This window comes from Heteronotia binoei, chromosome 1 (assembly GCF_032191835.1).
Source record: "Heteronotia binoei isolate CCM8104 ecotype False Entrance Well chromosome 1, APGP_CSIRO_Hbin_v1, whole genome shotgun sequence".
Classification (NCBI taxonomy): Eukaryota; Metazoa; Chordata; class Lepidosauria; order Squamata; family Gekkonidae; genus Heteronotia; species Heteronotia binoei.
The window spans coordinates 196,581,347-196,599,745 of NC_083223.1; the positions used below are offsets into that span (position 1 = coordinate 196,581,347).

An 18,399-nucleotide genomic window follows, 5' to 3' on the forward strand; every position below is an offset into this window, starting at 1 on the left:
ACCTATCTGGACTGGGATTGTGGATCATGTATCCTTGTGGACTACCTATCTGGACTTGGATTGAGGCACCATTCTGTGGTGATTCTGGACTTACTTGGAGAGTAGGTGTCAGGTGTTGGTGTTGGGGGACTACTGGTCAGCCCCTTGGTCCGGAACATTCCATCTTGCCCTCTATGCTCTTTAACATTTACATGAAACCACTGGGTAAGGTCATTCAAAGAATTGGGGTGGGTTGTCACCAATATGTGAATCATACTCTGCTCTGTCTCATGCTTTCAGCTGATCCCAGGGAGGCTAAGAAACCCTGGTGGCACAAATCAGTCCTTGGTGAAAGCAACTGCTCACCCATGCAATAGAAAATGCTTGTAACTCGGTAGAAAGTGATGCCTGCAAACATTTTTCTACAAAAGACTCTACTGTCAACACAAATATAGTCTAAATGGAGATCTTTGTAAGGTTTATATGGACTCTATCATAGTTATGAATCAAACAGCTTAGAGCCAGATATCATGACTTGGTTTTAGTATTTTAAGCTGTTTTAAAAGAAAGACAAAACTGCCAAGATTAAGATTTATTATAGTGTTTTTATTAGTAAACTTTCATTGGAAATTTCTGGGTGTGCTAACAGAGCAGGCACATGGGCTTCAGTGTTTGGCATATGACACTCAACAGAATTGCACTTTGTTGCTCTGGTTCTGTTACAATACTGTGAATTATCAGAGCAAGACTCATAACCATCCTGTCTTGCAAGAGTGTTTCCAGATTCCCACTCATTCTGACTAACTTTTATGCCTGGTGCTGCTTGTGGTAAGTTCTGCATGCCCCCTGTTTCAGTTTTCTTGTTCTGCTTTGATGCAGAAGTCCCATTTTCATTCCCATTTACTTCAGTGACCATTACATCCCATTTGGCTCTGTGGTTATTACAGAGTCCTTTTTGATTATCAAGCATACTTTTCTCCATTTCGCAGCAAGGTTTCATTACTGAACCAACACTTTTGCAAATACAGTGGGATGAACTTGCTTCTTTTGGAAGATTTCTCAAATTCTCCTCTGTGTTTGAAAGACTCTTGGCTTGAAAATGTTGCGCTGAATGCAGAAAAATGTTTCTGGGAAGTGAATTCTGGACTGGAGGTCTTTTTAATCTGCCTTGTAGACAGTTACAGTGGAGGACATGCTGGACAGTGTTCATATAAGTATCAGAGGAATGATAATTTATAGGAATCAGAGAACTTTGGTTTCCAGGAGGAAGAGAGCATTGGTAGCAGAAAGCTTCATTTAACTGTTGGCATGAACGTGGGCTCCATTTAATGCCCACATGCTTATAACTATGTGAACAATTACACTGTTGATTTAGAGACAGCAGCTGGCAAGAGGTATTCTGTTCTCCAGAAGACATCAAGACTGACTCAGATTCACTTTTAGGCCCTATGTTCAGTTCATTGTTGTATGTTGACTGGGGAAGAACATGAGCATCTGAAGATCTTCCACTGAAAAGGTCAGAGCAGATGTGTGTTTCTTCATAGGTGCTTTTCTCTGACATTGTGCAATTGTTAGTATGCAATGCCAGAGGCTCTAACTCATAATGCTCATGCTCCATATCTGTTTTTTCAGCTCTGGAATCCAAGTGGTATTTGTTAACAGGATGAGTTTGATCTCGTTCCTTGTCTCCTTTGTCTCCTGACAATGCCTGGGAAAAGGCACTACACTGCAGCTTTTTAGGCAGAGGAATCTGGCCAAAAGTACCCTGGGGTCCAAGGCAACGGCACATGCATTGGAAAAAGAAGGTTGCAAATGTCCAACTAATGCACATTATAAGCATCATGAAAATGCCAAGCTGAGTGTATGCTAGAACTGTAGAAGGCATCATCATTGCTCCAGCTACAAATGTTGTCAGTGCAGCCATAGCGATTGCTGAACCCATGCGGCTTAGAGAGAAGATTACTTTTCCTTCTCGGTCAGGATCAGGAGCTAAGCGATATGCGACTCCATAATGGACAGCAAAATCTACAGATAAGCCAACAGCAACAGATATGGTGACAGATTCTAATACATTCAGCTCCCATCCTAGAAGAACAAGTGACCCAACGGTGACAAATATGGTTCCTGCGATGGAAACTATTGCATAAAGGCTTATTATTATATTCCAAGTTGTAAGTAGCATTACGCTAAATGCAACGGCAACGGAAAGACCCATGGCAATCAAAGTACCATCAGAGAGACTGTCCTGGAGGTCATAGAACTCTAGATTACTCACAAACCAACCATTGCTTAGACCTTCAGGAGCAGTACTCAGCTCATTTGAAATCCATGAATCTACTTCTCTGTAAAACTGATGCATCTTGTCATAAGCTAAGGTGAAGAGGTAGGTACTTTGAAACTCTAGTACCACTGCTCTAATGGTGTCATTTATGTCAAAGCGAGGCCCTGGAGTTTTGCTGTCTAAATGGTACCCTGTGCTTCTTTCAAGCTCCATTATGGCCCTCTTAATACATAATTCAAAAACGTCCTGCTTGTAAGGAAAACTCCAGTGGCTGCAGCATGGATAAAGAGCTGGCTCATCACAGTCCTGATTTTCCATCCACTGCTTAAATGTTTCAATGAAGCAGCTTGTGAAGTCTTGCTCTTCTGTCTGATAAAAAAAGGTTTGATTTCTTAGCTTTTGGCAGAATGTTAAAATCCAGAGCTGAGAATCTGGGCTTGCAATATTAAAGCTACTGTCCAGTTTTAGAATTCCTTTACTTTTAGGATTTAAGGGGTCCCCATTATCCTCAGGAGAGACACCCCAAATTACAGTGATGGGCATGTGAAGCTCCTCCCCATGATGGACACGTTCAAACATAAAAAGCTTTTTGAATTCAGAATCATAACGCTCAAAAGGGTGAGAAGACCTGAACACTTGAAACTCTGAGAGCTCCAGTGATGGTAGCTTCATCTTTGGATTCACACACACAATATATGCTCCACCAATTGTTAAGGCTAAGAACCAGACCAACCAAACATAGCGAAACTTGATAACAATGCATGGCAATACTTTTTCAAAAAATATTCTGGACACTTCTGAGCCAGCAAAAATAACCTTGTGGAACATTTGGCACAGCATCATCCAGCAGCTTTTGTTGTTATATACCCTTGACTGAGGTTTTCTGAAACAACTAAATATATTGAGTAGGTACCGTTCGTGTAACACGACAACTGCAGGTAACCACGTTACCATTAAAACATAGTTCACCAATATGGCAGTGCCAGCATAAACACCAAAGCACCTGATTGCTGTAATATTATTCACATAATTGGCATAAAAGGCAGCAGCGGTGGTAAAACTGGTGACAAACATCGAAAGGGCAGCATGTTGCAAAGTTATGCTCACAGTCTCTGAAGTTTCAGCATGAGACTTGTCATATTTTGTATAGCTCCAGACATCACACAAGACAAAAGCATCATCTGCTCCAATACCAACAAGAATAACCAGTGCAGTGAGATTCATAAAGGGGAAAAACTCAAAATTAAATACTACCCGATAAAGAAAGTAAGAAACAATCAAGGAGCTTATTATGGCAAACATGGTCATCAGTGTGATAAACATGGACTTGGTATATATGCACATAACTAAGAGAACAATCACAATGGCTATAGCAGGATACACGGTATCCATTAAAAGGTAATCTTGGAATAAGCTGTGCTTTATTCCAAACTCTATCCCTGTGATGGTGGTTATTCCATCCGAACAGTTCCAGTTCTCAAAGTTATCCAAATAGATATTCATCATGCTCTCCCCTTTTTCTGTAGGTGAAAAAAGCATGCTGTACTTTAAAGCTGGTAAAACATAATCCACAGTCTTTGGGCTTAGAAAATCTTTGTCTACTAGGTAGTGGAGGATCTGGTAAACAGCGTTGTACTTTGTACATTTACGAGGCACATTTGTACACTTGAGTTGGTCCTTTCTCCTGGCTGCCATATCCCAGCAATCTGGTCCCAGGGTCCCATTGTAATAGTATTTGGCACATGTACGGAGCAGCTTCAGAGTATGAGAAACATCTCTTTCTACAATTTTTTGACAGGATGATCTGTTGTTTAAAATAGCAATATAATTGCCAAGAGTCCAGCTGGGACAGCAAGAAGCAGCAGTGGTCCTCTGACAGAGATCACTAAACTGAAAATGGGATCGTATCTGTAAAAGAGAAACAGACAAATAAAATTATAGTTCAAAGCAAAAGTGCAAAGTCAGAGAGAAATTGAAACGTGGCTGCATTCAGGCATCATGACAAATTAATGGAACTGGTTTGTCAGCACCTGACACCATCAAAGCTTGTTTGTTGCGTTTGTGTGCTCCCTCTGCTGCTCTAACTACCTCTCTCTTCATGTGCACACTGAACACTCTCATATTTGATTAAGCTCTAATTTGCTGTGATGTTTGAATTTAGATGCTCAGGCAAGCTGGAATTTGTTTTTCCACCCAAGACAGTCTGCTAAACTGGGATTTAACAAGGTTTAGAGATCCAGGGGGAGAAACTGTAGTTTACAGAAGCACCTGCATTTGGACATTGTGGTAAATTGAAGAGTGATCAAATCTGGAAGTATGCAACCCACTGCTAATTGTACTAAAAAAGCACCTGCGTCCATGTGCCAGAATTAAGTTCACCTCTCCTAAAGCAGTTCAAGAAAAGGGAACATTATATATGCTAGGCTTGCCATTTTTGTGGCTCTTGGGGAGGGGAAGATATGACAGCGGCCAGACTGTTGCTGGGGCTCCCTAAATGGGAGCACATACAGCCTGGACTGCGCGAGCTGCACTGGCTGCCAGTTATATACCGGGTTCGTTACAAAGTGCTGGTCATTACCTTTAAAGCCCTATATGGTCGAGGACCTGTCTACCTTAGGGACCGTCTCTCCCCATATGAACCCCAGAGAGCACTAAGGTCAACTGGAAAAAACTTGCTGACCACCCCCGGACCAAGAGAGGTGAAGCTGCAATGCACCCGCAACCGGGCCTTCTCCTCTGTAGCCCCGAGCCTATGGAACCAACTCCCAGAGGAAATGCGGGCCCTGAGGGACCTTGAACAATTCCGCAGGGCCTGCAAGACTTTCCTCTTCCGACTGGCCTTCGCTGAAGAAAGAAGCTGCTAAGGATAACCGCCACCACAAAAGAACGAATAGCAATAGCACTTTTATTAATTTAATTTAATTGATTGATTTTAAACTTGTCAGAAATTTGAATGCTGGATGTAACTTTGTTTTTATATAATGCTGTTAGCCGCCCTGAGCCTGCACCGGCAGGGAGGGCGGGATACAAATAAAATTATCTATCTATCTATCTATCTATCTATCTATCTATCTATCTATCTATCTATCTATCTATCTATCTATCTATCTATCTATCTATCTATCTATCTCTTGAGAGATCCTGCCGATAGGATAGTACTAAGCAGGGCTTTCTTTGTAGAAAAGGCCCAACAGGAACTCATATGCATATTAGGCCACACACCCTGACATCACCATTGTTTCATATAGGGCTTTTTGTAGAAAAAGCTCAGCATGACCTCATTTGCATATTAGGCCACACCCCCTGGCACCAAGCCAGCCGGAACTGCGTTCCTGTGGGTTCCTGCTCAAAAAAAAGCCCTGGTACTAACACTACAAAGCAAATGCTTTTAAAGCCTAATTTCCTCGTCTGGCTGGAAATCATCTCCTTGCACCAGTTTTGCATTGCACTGAGAACAGAGACCAGGCTAGGTGCTCTGCTCTGGCTAGTGAAGCAAATGCAATATATTACATCCTGCAACAGCAGTAAGCATGTGGCCAGAGCAGACTTGCCCACTAGGCAAACTAGGCAGTTGCCTAGGGCACTGAGGATGCCGAATTGGGCTCTGCACCTCTGGTGCCCAAGACAACTGCCTAGTTTGCCTCCTTCCCCCCGCCACTGCTGCCAGCCCCCTCCAGCCCACCACTGCCACACTCCACTCCCCCCCCCTCAGAAGCTTGCCACAACTAAAACAGCCCTACCAGCTTCTCCCAGACTGCATGGTTTGTTAAAAGACGGATGGAGGAAGCTTCACTCCCGCCTCACTTCCTGTTCTGGAAAGGAGGGGGGAGATACCTCCTCCATCCATCTTTTAACAAAATGTGCAGGCATCGGCTGGGAGAAGCTGGTAGGGCTCTGTTTTAGTTGCAGCGAGCTGGGGGAGCGAGCGAGTGGAGTGCGGTGGCAGGGGGGCAAGCAGAGCGTGCTGGGGAGTGCCGGGGGGGTGCCTGCCTAGGGTGCTATTCACCCTAGAGCTGGTGCTGCATGTGGCAACCATTCCCTATCCATCTTTCACTAAATGGTCAGAGTATCCAATTAAGAGTTGAATCTTCCTCCTACCCCCCAATACTATCTTACATACTAATGCCAATATAGGGTTATAAGTCCTCCAACCTATGCAAGTAGAATATTTGCATGGATCTAAATATCTTATGGGTGGATCAACACAGCTATATTTGGAGAACCATTCTCCCCATTAATTGGTCCTGAAATGCCACATAATTAAATCTTTTTAATGTACACCTGGAACTCTCTTTTCAAATTTCCTGTTTTGAACACATAAAAAAGTCTAATTCTGAATATGCTTAAGGACATTTCCAGTATTATTAGTCTCACTGAGTCAGTTACACAGATGCTTAAGCAGCTGAAAGACAGGCAAATTTCATGCAGACATTCAAGCATTTTGCTTTTCATTCATTCTGAAATTACTTGGGTTTATTCTGAACAATCTTCTGATAGAACAAAACAGGATTTTGACATTCATGTGATTGTTATAAAAAGTACTATGGCCTTAATTTTATAAAAAAAACTCACAAAAATAACCTACCATTCCATGAAAACAGGATAATTCACATTTGATTGTTTCCAGATAAAAACACTCATAGAAAGAAACTCAGGAAAAAAATGAACAACCTAACAAATAAAAGGAAGCACTGGAATGCCATCTCTATTTGTTATGGCACATGTCCAAATTTATCCAAGGAGGATACAATATGCAAGCCTTTTGAGTCAGTCAGGAAAGCTGGGAGGAAACATTTATTGTTCACTGAGCTTATTCTAATTCAGAAAGAAACTGAGTTTCATTTGCTGTCCTTCAGCACATTGCAGGCCATCTATGTTTGCTACCAAAGTAACCATCCCTACAGATAAAGATCACATAAAACCCACTGTTTTAGAATTACTGCTATTCAAAGGTTTGGTTCTGCTTTGGTGCTTGACCAAAAGAGGTATTTGACAAAGAGGCCACTCGGTCCATACTGGGTCAAGATGTACTGTTCTGAGATATCAAATGAAAACAGTGTATATGCACTGCCAACAAAATTTGTACCTTGCAGAGTACTAAGGTGGATCCACTGTAGTACTTTTACTGATAGGATTTCTATGCACACAGCAAGACTTTTCTACACCCCATATGCAGCCAAATATGCCCCTCTTCCAATGCTGCTCCTAGAGATTCCCTGTTCCCTAAGAGCTGCTTTTCAGGAGGCACATTGGGCTGAAGCGAGGAGAGGAATGCTTCCATGGAAATCCTTCCATCTGCAAAAATTCTTCAATGGATCCAAGGCAGGCTGTTGAGCCTCCCCATAGCCTTCCTAGGTGAACTATGTACCCATGTGCTTTAAAACCAACCTAATTCTTTCTTGTGGATGTACACTGCAGATCAAGACTAGTAATGGCAGAAAATCTTTGACAGAACAACCAGCACATTCCACAGAACAATCAGCACAGTCAACAACCATTTTCCTTATCTTCACACCCCTTCCAACCATCCCAGCAATTAACACAGAACAATGGTCACATTCAACAGCCAGTTTCCTTATCACTACCCTTCCAGGAAGCCCCACCAAACAATGGGCACATCCACAAACCAATTGCCCTTTCACCACACCCCCTCCAGCCTGGAAATAGCAGCTCTGCAGCAGCCCTGGCCCCACTCAATGCACAGCAGCCAAGAAGGTCAGAACGCCTGCTCTGGCTGCAACGCCACTGAGGATGTTCTCCGCAGCTGAGAACGAAACGTCTGGAAGGAAAACTTTCTCCAGTAGAACATGGCACTTGAGCCCGAAAGATTCTACAAACCCTAATCTTTGATTTCTTCATTAATAAACCTCTGATAAATTTTCATAAAGCCTCAGAGGTTGAAAACTGCCAGCCCCTCCCTCCTTACTTTCAAGCCTTTATTAGGAAGTATGCTAGAGGGAATTTTCAGATTAGCTAAAATGTGAAAGCTTGTGGTTAATACATTTTAGTAATTTCTAAGACAGGGGGCAGATCCTACAGTGACTCAGCATATGTCAATACTATTAAGATTCTTAGGGTGCTGTGTGGAACAGTTATAGTATATAAGCTCAAGTGCAAGAAAACCAGATGGCTAAAGCTGATATAGCATGCCCAAGACAATTTGTGTTTGAATGGTACACAGATGGCAATCCAACCTAGAATGTTTTTTTTCCTATGGACATGTTGAAAATGTATACTAAGTATTTCCATTGAAACCAAAATAACTGTGGAAAACATGCTAAATCATAAAATTTTCCTTAAGCTTAAATTTAAGCCCCAAAGCAGTTGGATTTATTTCCACTGACTTAATAGTATTTGCTTCAATACGAATAGAAGTGGGACTAACCCCCCCCCCCAATTAAAGAAAGATATGAAAAGCAGCCAACAAAGAAAGTTTAAAGATTAAAGGCCACAGAAGACATCTTTCTCTTAGCAGTTCAAAGAGCCAGAGGTTTGCAGTTGGACAGAGATATTTTCTAACTTAACATGCTTTCAGCAGCATTTACAGATGCAGTTTGAATAACCAAGTAGTTAAAAACACAATTATGTTTTCCCAATATTATTATTTAGATTATACTATGACTAAGAACACTTATTATAGGGAGTCATCTATTTAAATATCTGGATAGTAGTTCTGTATCACCAAATACAAAGTCAAGATAGAAGAGCCATGTAAGCTCTCTGTTAATCACTTCTCTCAGCTTGGGAGGTCAGGCAGTATCAGGAATGGAAGGGTGCTGGATTCCTTCACCCTGTTACCCCACATCTCTAGCCTTGGGAAGCAGAACTGAGATTTGACTGCTTCCTCCTTAATTGCTTTCCTTCCACTTTCCTACAGGATAGCAAACTGCGCATGCATCTGGAACTACTGAAATTCCATAGGAGACATTTATGGCCAGTCTCACCGAGGTAGCTCTCTAGTTGCCAAGGCAACTAGCTCGTTTGTGCTAACCTGAGTAAGGCTACTGAGGCTCACAATTTTTCTCCTTGCTCCTTTGCTCACACGGCCCAGACCAATCTAAACATCATGTACAAGTCAATCACAGGACTTGCCAATCTTTATGGCCTTCAGCAAAACCAGCACTCCTGGGACATTGTGACTCTGACTAAAAATCACATCACCTGTCTTGGGGCTGCGACCCCTGGCAGTGGAGTCCAGGGAAGTTCAGCTTCTCTTTGGGATAGGGAATGTTCCATGGATATAAAAAGCCTATTGAACATATCTATTCTCAGCTCTAAAGTTTGAGGGCTTCAATATATTTTTATTTTACACCAAATAAAGTGAACAAGTGCTGGAACACTGCTTATATAGAATTGTATTTTAAAACTATTTTACTATAACCAACCTTAAAATCTTGAATTAAGTTTTTCAGATGCCAACAGAAAGTGATAATCAGAAACTAACATCAAAAGCAAAAATCTATATTGCAAAGCAACTGAAAGCATCCATTTGAAATTGTAGCTTTCAACAATTTCTGTCCAAAGGGCCATCTACTAAATGGAACAGTCCTCCATTCCTATTTTCTCAGCCTGTATATTATCTTGAATTGGAGGGAAGGGGGCACAGTAACCCAATAAACCTCACAAAAATCTTGCTTCTATATAGCCCTGCCTGTATTACAGCCTAAACGGCCTGCCATATACCTCTGAGATTACCAACAACTGTGACTCCAGCAACTGACAAAGCCCGCCCCCCCCCCAGCACGGTGCTCGCCTGCCCGCCCTCCCGGTGCTCCACTTGCCTGCCTGCTGCTGCTGTGGCAGCGCTCCACTCACTCCCTCCCCCTTGCTCGCCACGGCTAAAAGTAAGCTCTGCTGGCTTTGCAGCCCGCACCTGTGTGTTTTGTTAAGAGACAAAATGCGTAGGCATGGGCTATGAAGCCAGCAGAGCTTACTTTTAGCCACAGTGAACAGGGGGAAGGGAGCAAACAGAGCACTGCCGCTGCAATGGTAAGGCGAGCGGAGTGCTGGAGGGCAGCCCGGTGGGGGTTAGTGACGGTAGTGGCAGCGGCAGGGAGGGGGAAGGGAGGCAAACTAAGCGCTTGCCTGAGGCACTGGAGAAGAAGATGATATTGGATTTATATCCCGCCCAATTTGCCGCCCTCTCAGCACCCTAGGCAACCGCCTAGTTTGCCTAGTGGGCGAACTGGCCCTGACTATATGAAATGTTAACTTCTAACGCATGCAAGAGAAACTTCTGAAGCGCCAGAGGCTTTTAATATTTTGGGTCCTTACTGGAGTTTTTTTTTTAAAGGCCTGAACTATTCTGGTGATGGAAAATATTCTCTCCCAACCAGAGAAGTCAAGAGTAAAGAGTTTTCTTTCATCCCTTTTGTGTTCTGAAGAGGAAGAAAGTTTGCTTTCTCAGAATACCATGATCTGGATTGATATTTTTTTAGGGGGGGGGGGATTTACACAGTTACAGTATAGATGTTTGTATGATATCCTGATTACCACAGTTTAGGAGCCAAAAGCAAAAGCAATTGCCCAAGAATTGCATACCACATAATGCTGAAAAATGTCTTTAAGAGGAATTTAAAAATGGACAATGACACACTTTCTAGACTAGTTTCAGAAAACAAAAAAGCACAGACAATTTAGGTACCCCGCCCCCCAAAAAACCATTCTTCAGGACAGGAAATGTTGGAGAAAAGAAACAGATGGCATTATTAGGCTCAAGAATCATTCACAGAGAAATGCTAAGATACATCTATCACTAAAAATGCAAAGTCAATTCTGCCTTCTTTGATGTCTGCCTGCCAAGAAACCATTTACTAGCCAAAAGTTTTAAATACATATTTTTCGTATCAAGAGAAATATGGTCACTTACCCTCAAATTATCTACATTGCACATTGATTTTATGGCGGGTAAATGCCACAGGTTTTCGCCATCTGTTGATGTAAATACCACTCGTGAATAGCGTTCGCCTGAAAATAATTGAGATTTTAAATGTGTGTGTATGTAGACAATATGACAGAATTTTATACTGTTTTGTCATGATGACTGAAAATATCAGGGCCTATTTTCAGTATGGAATTATAGCCAATGGCTATAGCCAACTAAAAAGGCTTTTAAAACATCGTTTGTACCTTATGAATGTGCAGAAACTTGTTGCCAACAACAGCTGTTCACCTTATTCAGCAGAATACATTGTCAAGAGCACTTTAGAATATTAAAATACACACTTGCCACATCCCTGTAACATGGGCCAGACATTACATGGAATTCAAACTTAGTAGCATCAAACCTCCTGCTATCGAGAGATAGTATGTATGTGTGCAAAGTTCCCTCAAGTCACAGCCAACTTAGGGCAACCCCAGCATGTGGCTTTCAAGGCAAGTGAGAAGCAGAGGTGGTTTGCCATTGCCTTCCTCTGCAGAGAGTCTTCCTTCCAAGTACTGACCCTGCTTAGCTTCCAAGATGTGATGAGATTGGGCTATACCGTGCTGCCTTCCATCCAGAGACTGAGAGGATAGATAATATTATGACTCTCCCATTTATTCTACCAGCAATTATTTTTTTCTGGTTGTAAACAAAGTATATATCCTGTAAGTCTTCTTTTAAAAGCCTGGAGAACTTCTGCCTGCTCCAGAAGCAGCTCCCTCCATTGTAAGTAGAGGGGTGATGGGAGAAGGAGCTTGCAGCTACCCAGCATTCAGCCTTGTGGCCCACCCATTCCTGCTTTCTAAGCCTGACCCCAGTGTTCACTTTAGGCTTGTGATATCTGGAAGATGGAAGCACCCAATCACTGGTTTACTTCAAGCAGTAAGAAGCCTAACCCTAACCATACCCTAACTTGAAGCAAGCAAGGAAGTGCTAATAGATCACCAGGAATCACTTCACACAGACGGCATTATGCTTCAGAATCTCACCCCCCCCCTCACTTGAGCCCACTTGTGGGATAGGGTGGGGTATAAGTCGAAAAATTAAATTACATTAAATTAAATTAACCCCCCCCCCACAAACATTTAAAAATATAATGGCCAACAACACTCAATTCTCTGAAATCAAAAGCAATGACTTCTAGAAAACGTGAAATTAATTAAACCTTCAAACAAACATGTTCACAAAAATAGGATTGCTTTGGCACTCAGAGCATTGTTTTCTGCAGATCCTTAACTTTCACCAACTCACTTGGAATGTCACAGAAAAAGCTGTCCTTGTGGAAATTCCAGTCCGCTTCCCTTCTCTCCCTTTCATAGTGATCATCTGACCATCTGTCATCTCGATGACTAGGAAGAACATTTACTGTTAATGTGTTGAAGCCAACAGCTATGCATTTTTAATAGTTTAATTTTAGTTTCAATAATAAACTCACAAGGGAAGACAGGTACCATAAAATAATAAAAAATTAGAACCCAGATATTTATTAAGTAGACCTGGATCAAAAATAAACCAGTGATTTTACAATATTGTCTTGTATAATTAAAAGTGAACTAAACTATATATAAAATCAGACAATATATGGGGGGGGGGTAGTGCATTATCCTCAGAGGAGGGGTTAATACAGTCCCATTATACATTTTCAGTTTTTATACCTGGATAAAGGAAGATTCCTTAAGAAAATGAGAATTCACACGACTCCCTGCTAAAATAATGTTTATATCACAGTAAATGTTTATTAACACTGAACAGTATTTTTAATTAAGAGAAAGATGCTAAATGCGAAAAGCTATTTCTGTTGTAATATTAGGACAAGTTTATAAAGAAAGTTTAGCAGCATTTAGCATCTCAGCTATCTGATACACAAATAATCAGTGCAAGACGATGGCCAGAAAGAAAATTATTGAAAATTCCTACCTTTTAGCTTGTTCATCTGCATATTTAAAAGGATAATTTGCTAACGTTGCTTTGTAACCTGTGTTTTTCACCATATTATTCCATGTGACTAGCCTCTGCCCTATTGCAGTCCCTCTTGGTTCAAAACCCTAAAACAGAGCATTTATATAACTTGTTTAGCATATGTTATCCTCATGCATTATCAGAAGGAAAACAATGAAAGTCAATCAAAAAGTTTAATTAGAATGTGTATGCTCTAGTCTAACGGGATCAGTTTATAATTGCTTAATATTATGACAGTAGATCTACAACATACCACTGCCACCAAAAACAACAGCCTTGTCCAGTGTAGTAGTAGGAATAGAAAGGAAACCATATTTTGTTTTAAATTTAGCACAATCACCACCTTAAGTACATAACTGTTTTGCTCATCAGTTTTAGTTAAGTATTCCTATTTGAAAATTGCTACAGTGATCACTAATTAGTAAGATACAGTGATCACTAATTAGTAAGATACAGTGATCACTAATTAGTAAGAACAGAGTTAAGTGAAATCATGCTGAAAACACTGAGGAAGTCCTACAATGACTTAGTATTTGGCAATGCTGGTGTGATTCTGCTCCATCAGGGGACGGAAACAGAAGTGGAATGGCTTCCCAGCTGCTCAGACCGTTGCCCCTGCCACATGTCAAATTCCTTCCCCCCTCACATGTAGCACAATTTAGTGTTCTGATGTTTTTGCATTCTTCATTACCCTGCCCTTGATGTGAAAGGGGGGGAAGGAAAATGCATAGCATAACAAAAGCCTGGAATTAAGCAGCTTATTGTCCATTATGGACAGAAAGAATTTCTATGAATCTGGTGTTTTCAGCAGCAGCCTAGTCCCTTTTCCACCTTAAGAGTTCCATACAAGCAGAATAGTCTGTGGAGATCACAAGGAAGAACTGGATCACTATACACTGGATCATCCACAGCTTTGATAAGGAACAGTAATTTGTCTTTAGGGTTTTGTCTGATCTTTTAATGGAAGTTATATATACCTTGGCTCAGTAGTAAGATCTGTGCTGGAGCAGAAACAGCCAGCAACGCTGCTGAAACAGCATTTCAGAAGGAACTACTGCACGGCACAGCAATGTTTTCTGGGCCTAATTCACTTGGCAAAGATGATTATTTGCATCTTCGTATTATAAGGCTTGGATAGGGTGATCATTATAGGATTGGTGGGGACTAGACAGGATGACCTTGTAAATCTTTCCAAATTAATTCCCTAATATAACTTTCTTCTACCTCTTCACTACAATCAAACAAATCATGCGAAGATTATAAACTTACCACATTTTACTAGTGTTCTGTTTTATAATAACTTCATCAACAAGATTGCCCCCTCCCAACACCCTCTCAGCTCCCACTCTAAATTGTCCCTCTGGTACACGATGGAACTCAGGGGGATGAAATAGGAACTGAGACAGCAGTAGCGAGTGTGGCGGCAAACTAACAATGAAGAGGCAAGAACATCTTACAGGATGTTTATGAAAGCCTATGAGATGGTGGTGAAGGCTATGAAGGAGTATTTTTAGCCTCCATCACTTATGCGAGCTCATACCCAGCACAATTATTTAGGGTAATTGGATTACTAATTTCTTTTACTGAGAAAAACCAAAATGTTAGGAAACTGTATCTCAGCTCTGTGGTTTTTGCAAGCTTTTTTGCAGAAAAAGTCCTGTCTCTCTAACATGATCTCCTAGCCACTATTAATACAGTAAGTAAACTGGAGGCTCCTTGGCCATCCTTGGATTCAGTTCAATGGCTTTCCCAAGCCAATGTCGAGTGAGATCTGGGTGCTGTTAAGGCAACCACATGCCTCTTAGACCTGTGTCTTTTGTGACTGGTGAAGGCTGGCAGTGAAGGTATACTTGGGTAGACTGTTAATCTGTCCCTGGATGCAGGGGTTTACCTGGAGGGGCTGAAAGAGGATGTGGATGTTCTGCTCTTGAAAAAGCCAAAGCTGGATCCTACTGATCCATCCAATTACTGCCAAGTCTTGAATTTTTCAGTTCTGGTTAAGGCAACTGAAATTGTGGTTGCTGAGCAGCTCCAGGAATTCCTGGATAAAACATCAGCAATGGACCCATTTGAGTCTGGTTTCTGCCCTGGCCATGGGATGGAGACAGTGTTGGTCAGCCTCACAGACAACCTTCATAGGAAGCTGGATCAACATGAGTCAGTGCTGCTGATACTGTTAGAATTTACAGCAGTGTTCTATATGGTCGACCGTGATCTTTTGATCCACTGCCTCATCAACGGAGGAGTCCAGAGGGCAGTCTTGAAGTGGCTGATCTAATTTCTTCAAGGTCAGAGAAAGAGAGGGTAGCTCTGGAAAAGGGATGTCAACTAGACACCCACTAATATATATGGATGCCCATATCACCAATATTGTCTAGTCAGCATTTTTCCAACTGTGCCAAGTCAGACAACTGGCCCCATCTCACGCTGACCTTGCCACAGTAATCTATGCAATGGTCACCTTCAAGCTGGATTACGGTAACACACTTTACTTAGGGTTATCCTTGAAACCTACCTGGAAGTTCCAACTGGTACAAAATGTGGTAGTGTGGGTGCTTACGGGAACCCCATGGAGAGAACATATACATCCAGAGCCGTGTAAACGGCACTGGTTGCCAGTGGAGCACCAGATCAGATACAAAGTTCTGGTGCTTTCCTTTAAAGTCCTTAATGGTCAGGGATCCATGTACCTTTGGGACCACCTCTTCAGGTATGTCCCCCAAAGAGCATTAAGTTCAGTGGATAAGAACCTTCTGGTGGTCCCAGGCCCAAAAGATATCCAGCTGGCCTCAACTAGGGCCTTCTCTGCCCTGGACCCAGCCTGGTGGAACTCTCTGCTGAGTGACATACATGACCTGTCTGATCTGCTAAAGTTCTGCAGGGCATATAAGGCAGAGATGTTCTGCCAGGCCTACAGTTGAGGCCAGTGATGGTTTGTTGCCTCTGCCTGGCACCTTTCCCCCCCATGACTGAATGCTAGCATTGCCATCTTGTTCTAAAATGTTTAAGTGTTTGGAATGTTTTAAATACTGTGCATTTATAGTTTTAATTTCTTTTTTATATTTTATTGTATTTGGAGGATGAATCCCAGGGTTATGGGACCCATGTGGAGAAACTGCTGCGCAGATCATGGAACTACAGTTAGAGGGGAAAATTGCACCTTTGCTGATGGAAGAGGAAGGAATGACCCTCAAAAGTCCCTTATGATCCAGGAAAAGTTTATGTTGGAGGGCACACAACCCACAGCATAAAAAGCCACACAGGTTGAAGGGCTGCAGTGAGAAGGAAGAAGTAAAATATCCTTCCTCTATCTTGTGCCAGTCCCATGACATGGGAATCAGCATTTCAGAAGTGTCTGCTGGGGGAAAACAAACACAGGAAAGATCTGTGTCTGCCAATTAATTGCAGTGGGAGTTGGTGGGTTGCAACACAACATAGTTCTAAGCAGCATTCCCTTAAGCTTCATTTTAAAGCATGCAGACCTCCTTCAGTTTTTCTGACACATGGGCTTTGCATTCTAAGCCTTATAGCACTGTTGCTGTATTCTTTATAGTCTCTTTGGACTGAATGAGCAAAGAACTCTAAAGCTAAAGGAAAGACAATATTCTAGTGATGCCTGGAAAAAACAGAAGATTACAACAATTATTTTGGGTATTGTGCTTTTAAATGAATGCAACTGCTCAACTTTAGAAGAAAAGATTTCCATTTTTTATTGAAAAGTTAACACTTCAGAACAGTGATGGTGTTGCACTCTAATGCTCTATACCCATATTACAACAAATCAATAACTTTGCTGTTACTAGAATTAGAAGTGAAAATTATTTTCAGAGGTTGCTGGAAGAAGGCCTTCTCAATTTCTGTTATTGCTGAAAAGATTCAGCAGCCATTTAGACATATCTGAAAGAACACCTGGACTTAACTATAAACCATAAATGTTTGGATTTTCAGTCTAGAGCTGGGCACTACTATATCTGAAAGCTATATAGTATATTCACTGACAACTCCTTAAAACTCTCCTCATTATTGTTGGAAAATGGCATAATGGAAAATGGATAACGTTTACTTACCAATAATGGATCAGAGAAGTCTGGCAGGTCTGGTACTAATATTCCAACTAATGCACACACCACAATTAGCACAGTACACATGCCTAAAACCACCACAGGCCAATCGGCTATCAGGGCTGCATAGCTGAAACAAATGAAAAATAGCAATGACAAGAAAAGGGTCTTCAGGAGAGAAAAGAATAAATTGGGTCACTTTAGCATTATCTTTAAGTGCCTCATTTTGTTATCCTTTTAGAAAAACAGACCTTAGTCTTTAACCAATTTTTTCCCCATGCAGTTTTCTTCAGGGTATTGTTATAAAGGAACTTCTACATAAATTTATGAATGTTTGTTCCAAATGTTTAACAAAGAGGTACAAAAATGTCTAATTCCAAGGTTGATCTCTGTATGGATGCTGCAGCTTTTTGCAATCTATGGTCACTAAAATAGATTTCTTTGGCTCACAGGTAATTGCTGTATCTTCCCCACACTATCCTGGCACTTAAAGATTAGAAAAACAATGCCATGATGAATAAAAATCTTGTACTAACTAGGTTAAGTATACAATATGCTTTTCTCCCTCAGGTCTGGTCAGGATGCTTCTAAATTAAATACCATAAATAAATTCCATGCAATGTTATAATTTACAAGTGGCTAATGTCAGGAACAAGTCCCTGACAAATATAGCTTGAGATGGTACTACCATTTGTTTTGCTGGTATTATTATCCTTGCTCATTAATGATCCATTATCATCATGTTGTTGCCATTGCATTTATATAATGTACTAACTCCATACTGTATCCATGAATAATAACCCCATTGATTTCTGTGATTTTTTTAGTGCTCTGTGTGCTGTGGGATATTCTAGGACTGCAGGTGGAAGAAGAGCATGGGGAGACAACACTAATCTAGTCTCCCTGGGTAACATTGACAGAAACCAACTGAAATGGGAAGAGTATTTAGAATGTGACCTTGTCAGGAAGTAACACTGAGGAATAGGAAAGGACTTTATATTAATTCAAAAGACTTTTAGCATGCACGGCAAAAGGAGAGCTATTATGTTGTAACCTATAAGTGTTAAAGGTCTGTCAAGTCACTTTAATCTGGCAAGACCTGGTCTTGCGATGCATGCCATTAATGTTTGCTTCAAGCCTCATCATTAAAGCTTCTTTTGGACAAACTTAAGGTGCCTCGAGATTGAACTTGGGCA

At 41.4% G+C, this 18,399-nt stretch overlaps 1 protein-coding gene across 2 annotated transcripts in view; it reads right to left on the minus strand.

Annotated features, from left to right (window-relative positions):
• Positions 1 to 564: 564 nt before the first annotated feature.
• Positions 565 to 18,399, minus strand: part of LOC132576748 (protein dispatched homolog 1-like) — a 143,554-nt gene continuing 125,719 nt past the window's right edge. For both annotated transcript variants that reach the window (XM_060246086.1, XM_060246087.1), the window contains exons 4-8: positions 17,210 to 17,333; positions 13,101 to 13,228; positions 12,435 to 12,532; positions 11,130 to 11,227; positions 565 to 4,168 (exon numbers count right to left, since the gene is read on the minus strand). In XM_060246086.1, coding sequence (XP_060102069.1) covers positions 575 to 4,168; positions 11,130 to 11,227; positions 12,435 to 12,532; positions 13,101 to 13,228; positions 17,210 to 17,333 — 4,042 coding nt within the window. In that variant the 3' untranslated portion in view covers positions 565 to 574. The remainder of the gene's footprint in view (positions 4,169 to 11,129; positions 11,228 to 12,434; positions 12,533 to 13,100; positions 13,229 to 17,209; positions 17,334 to 18,399) is intronic.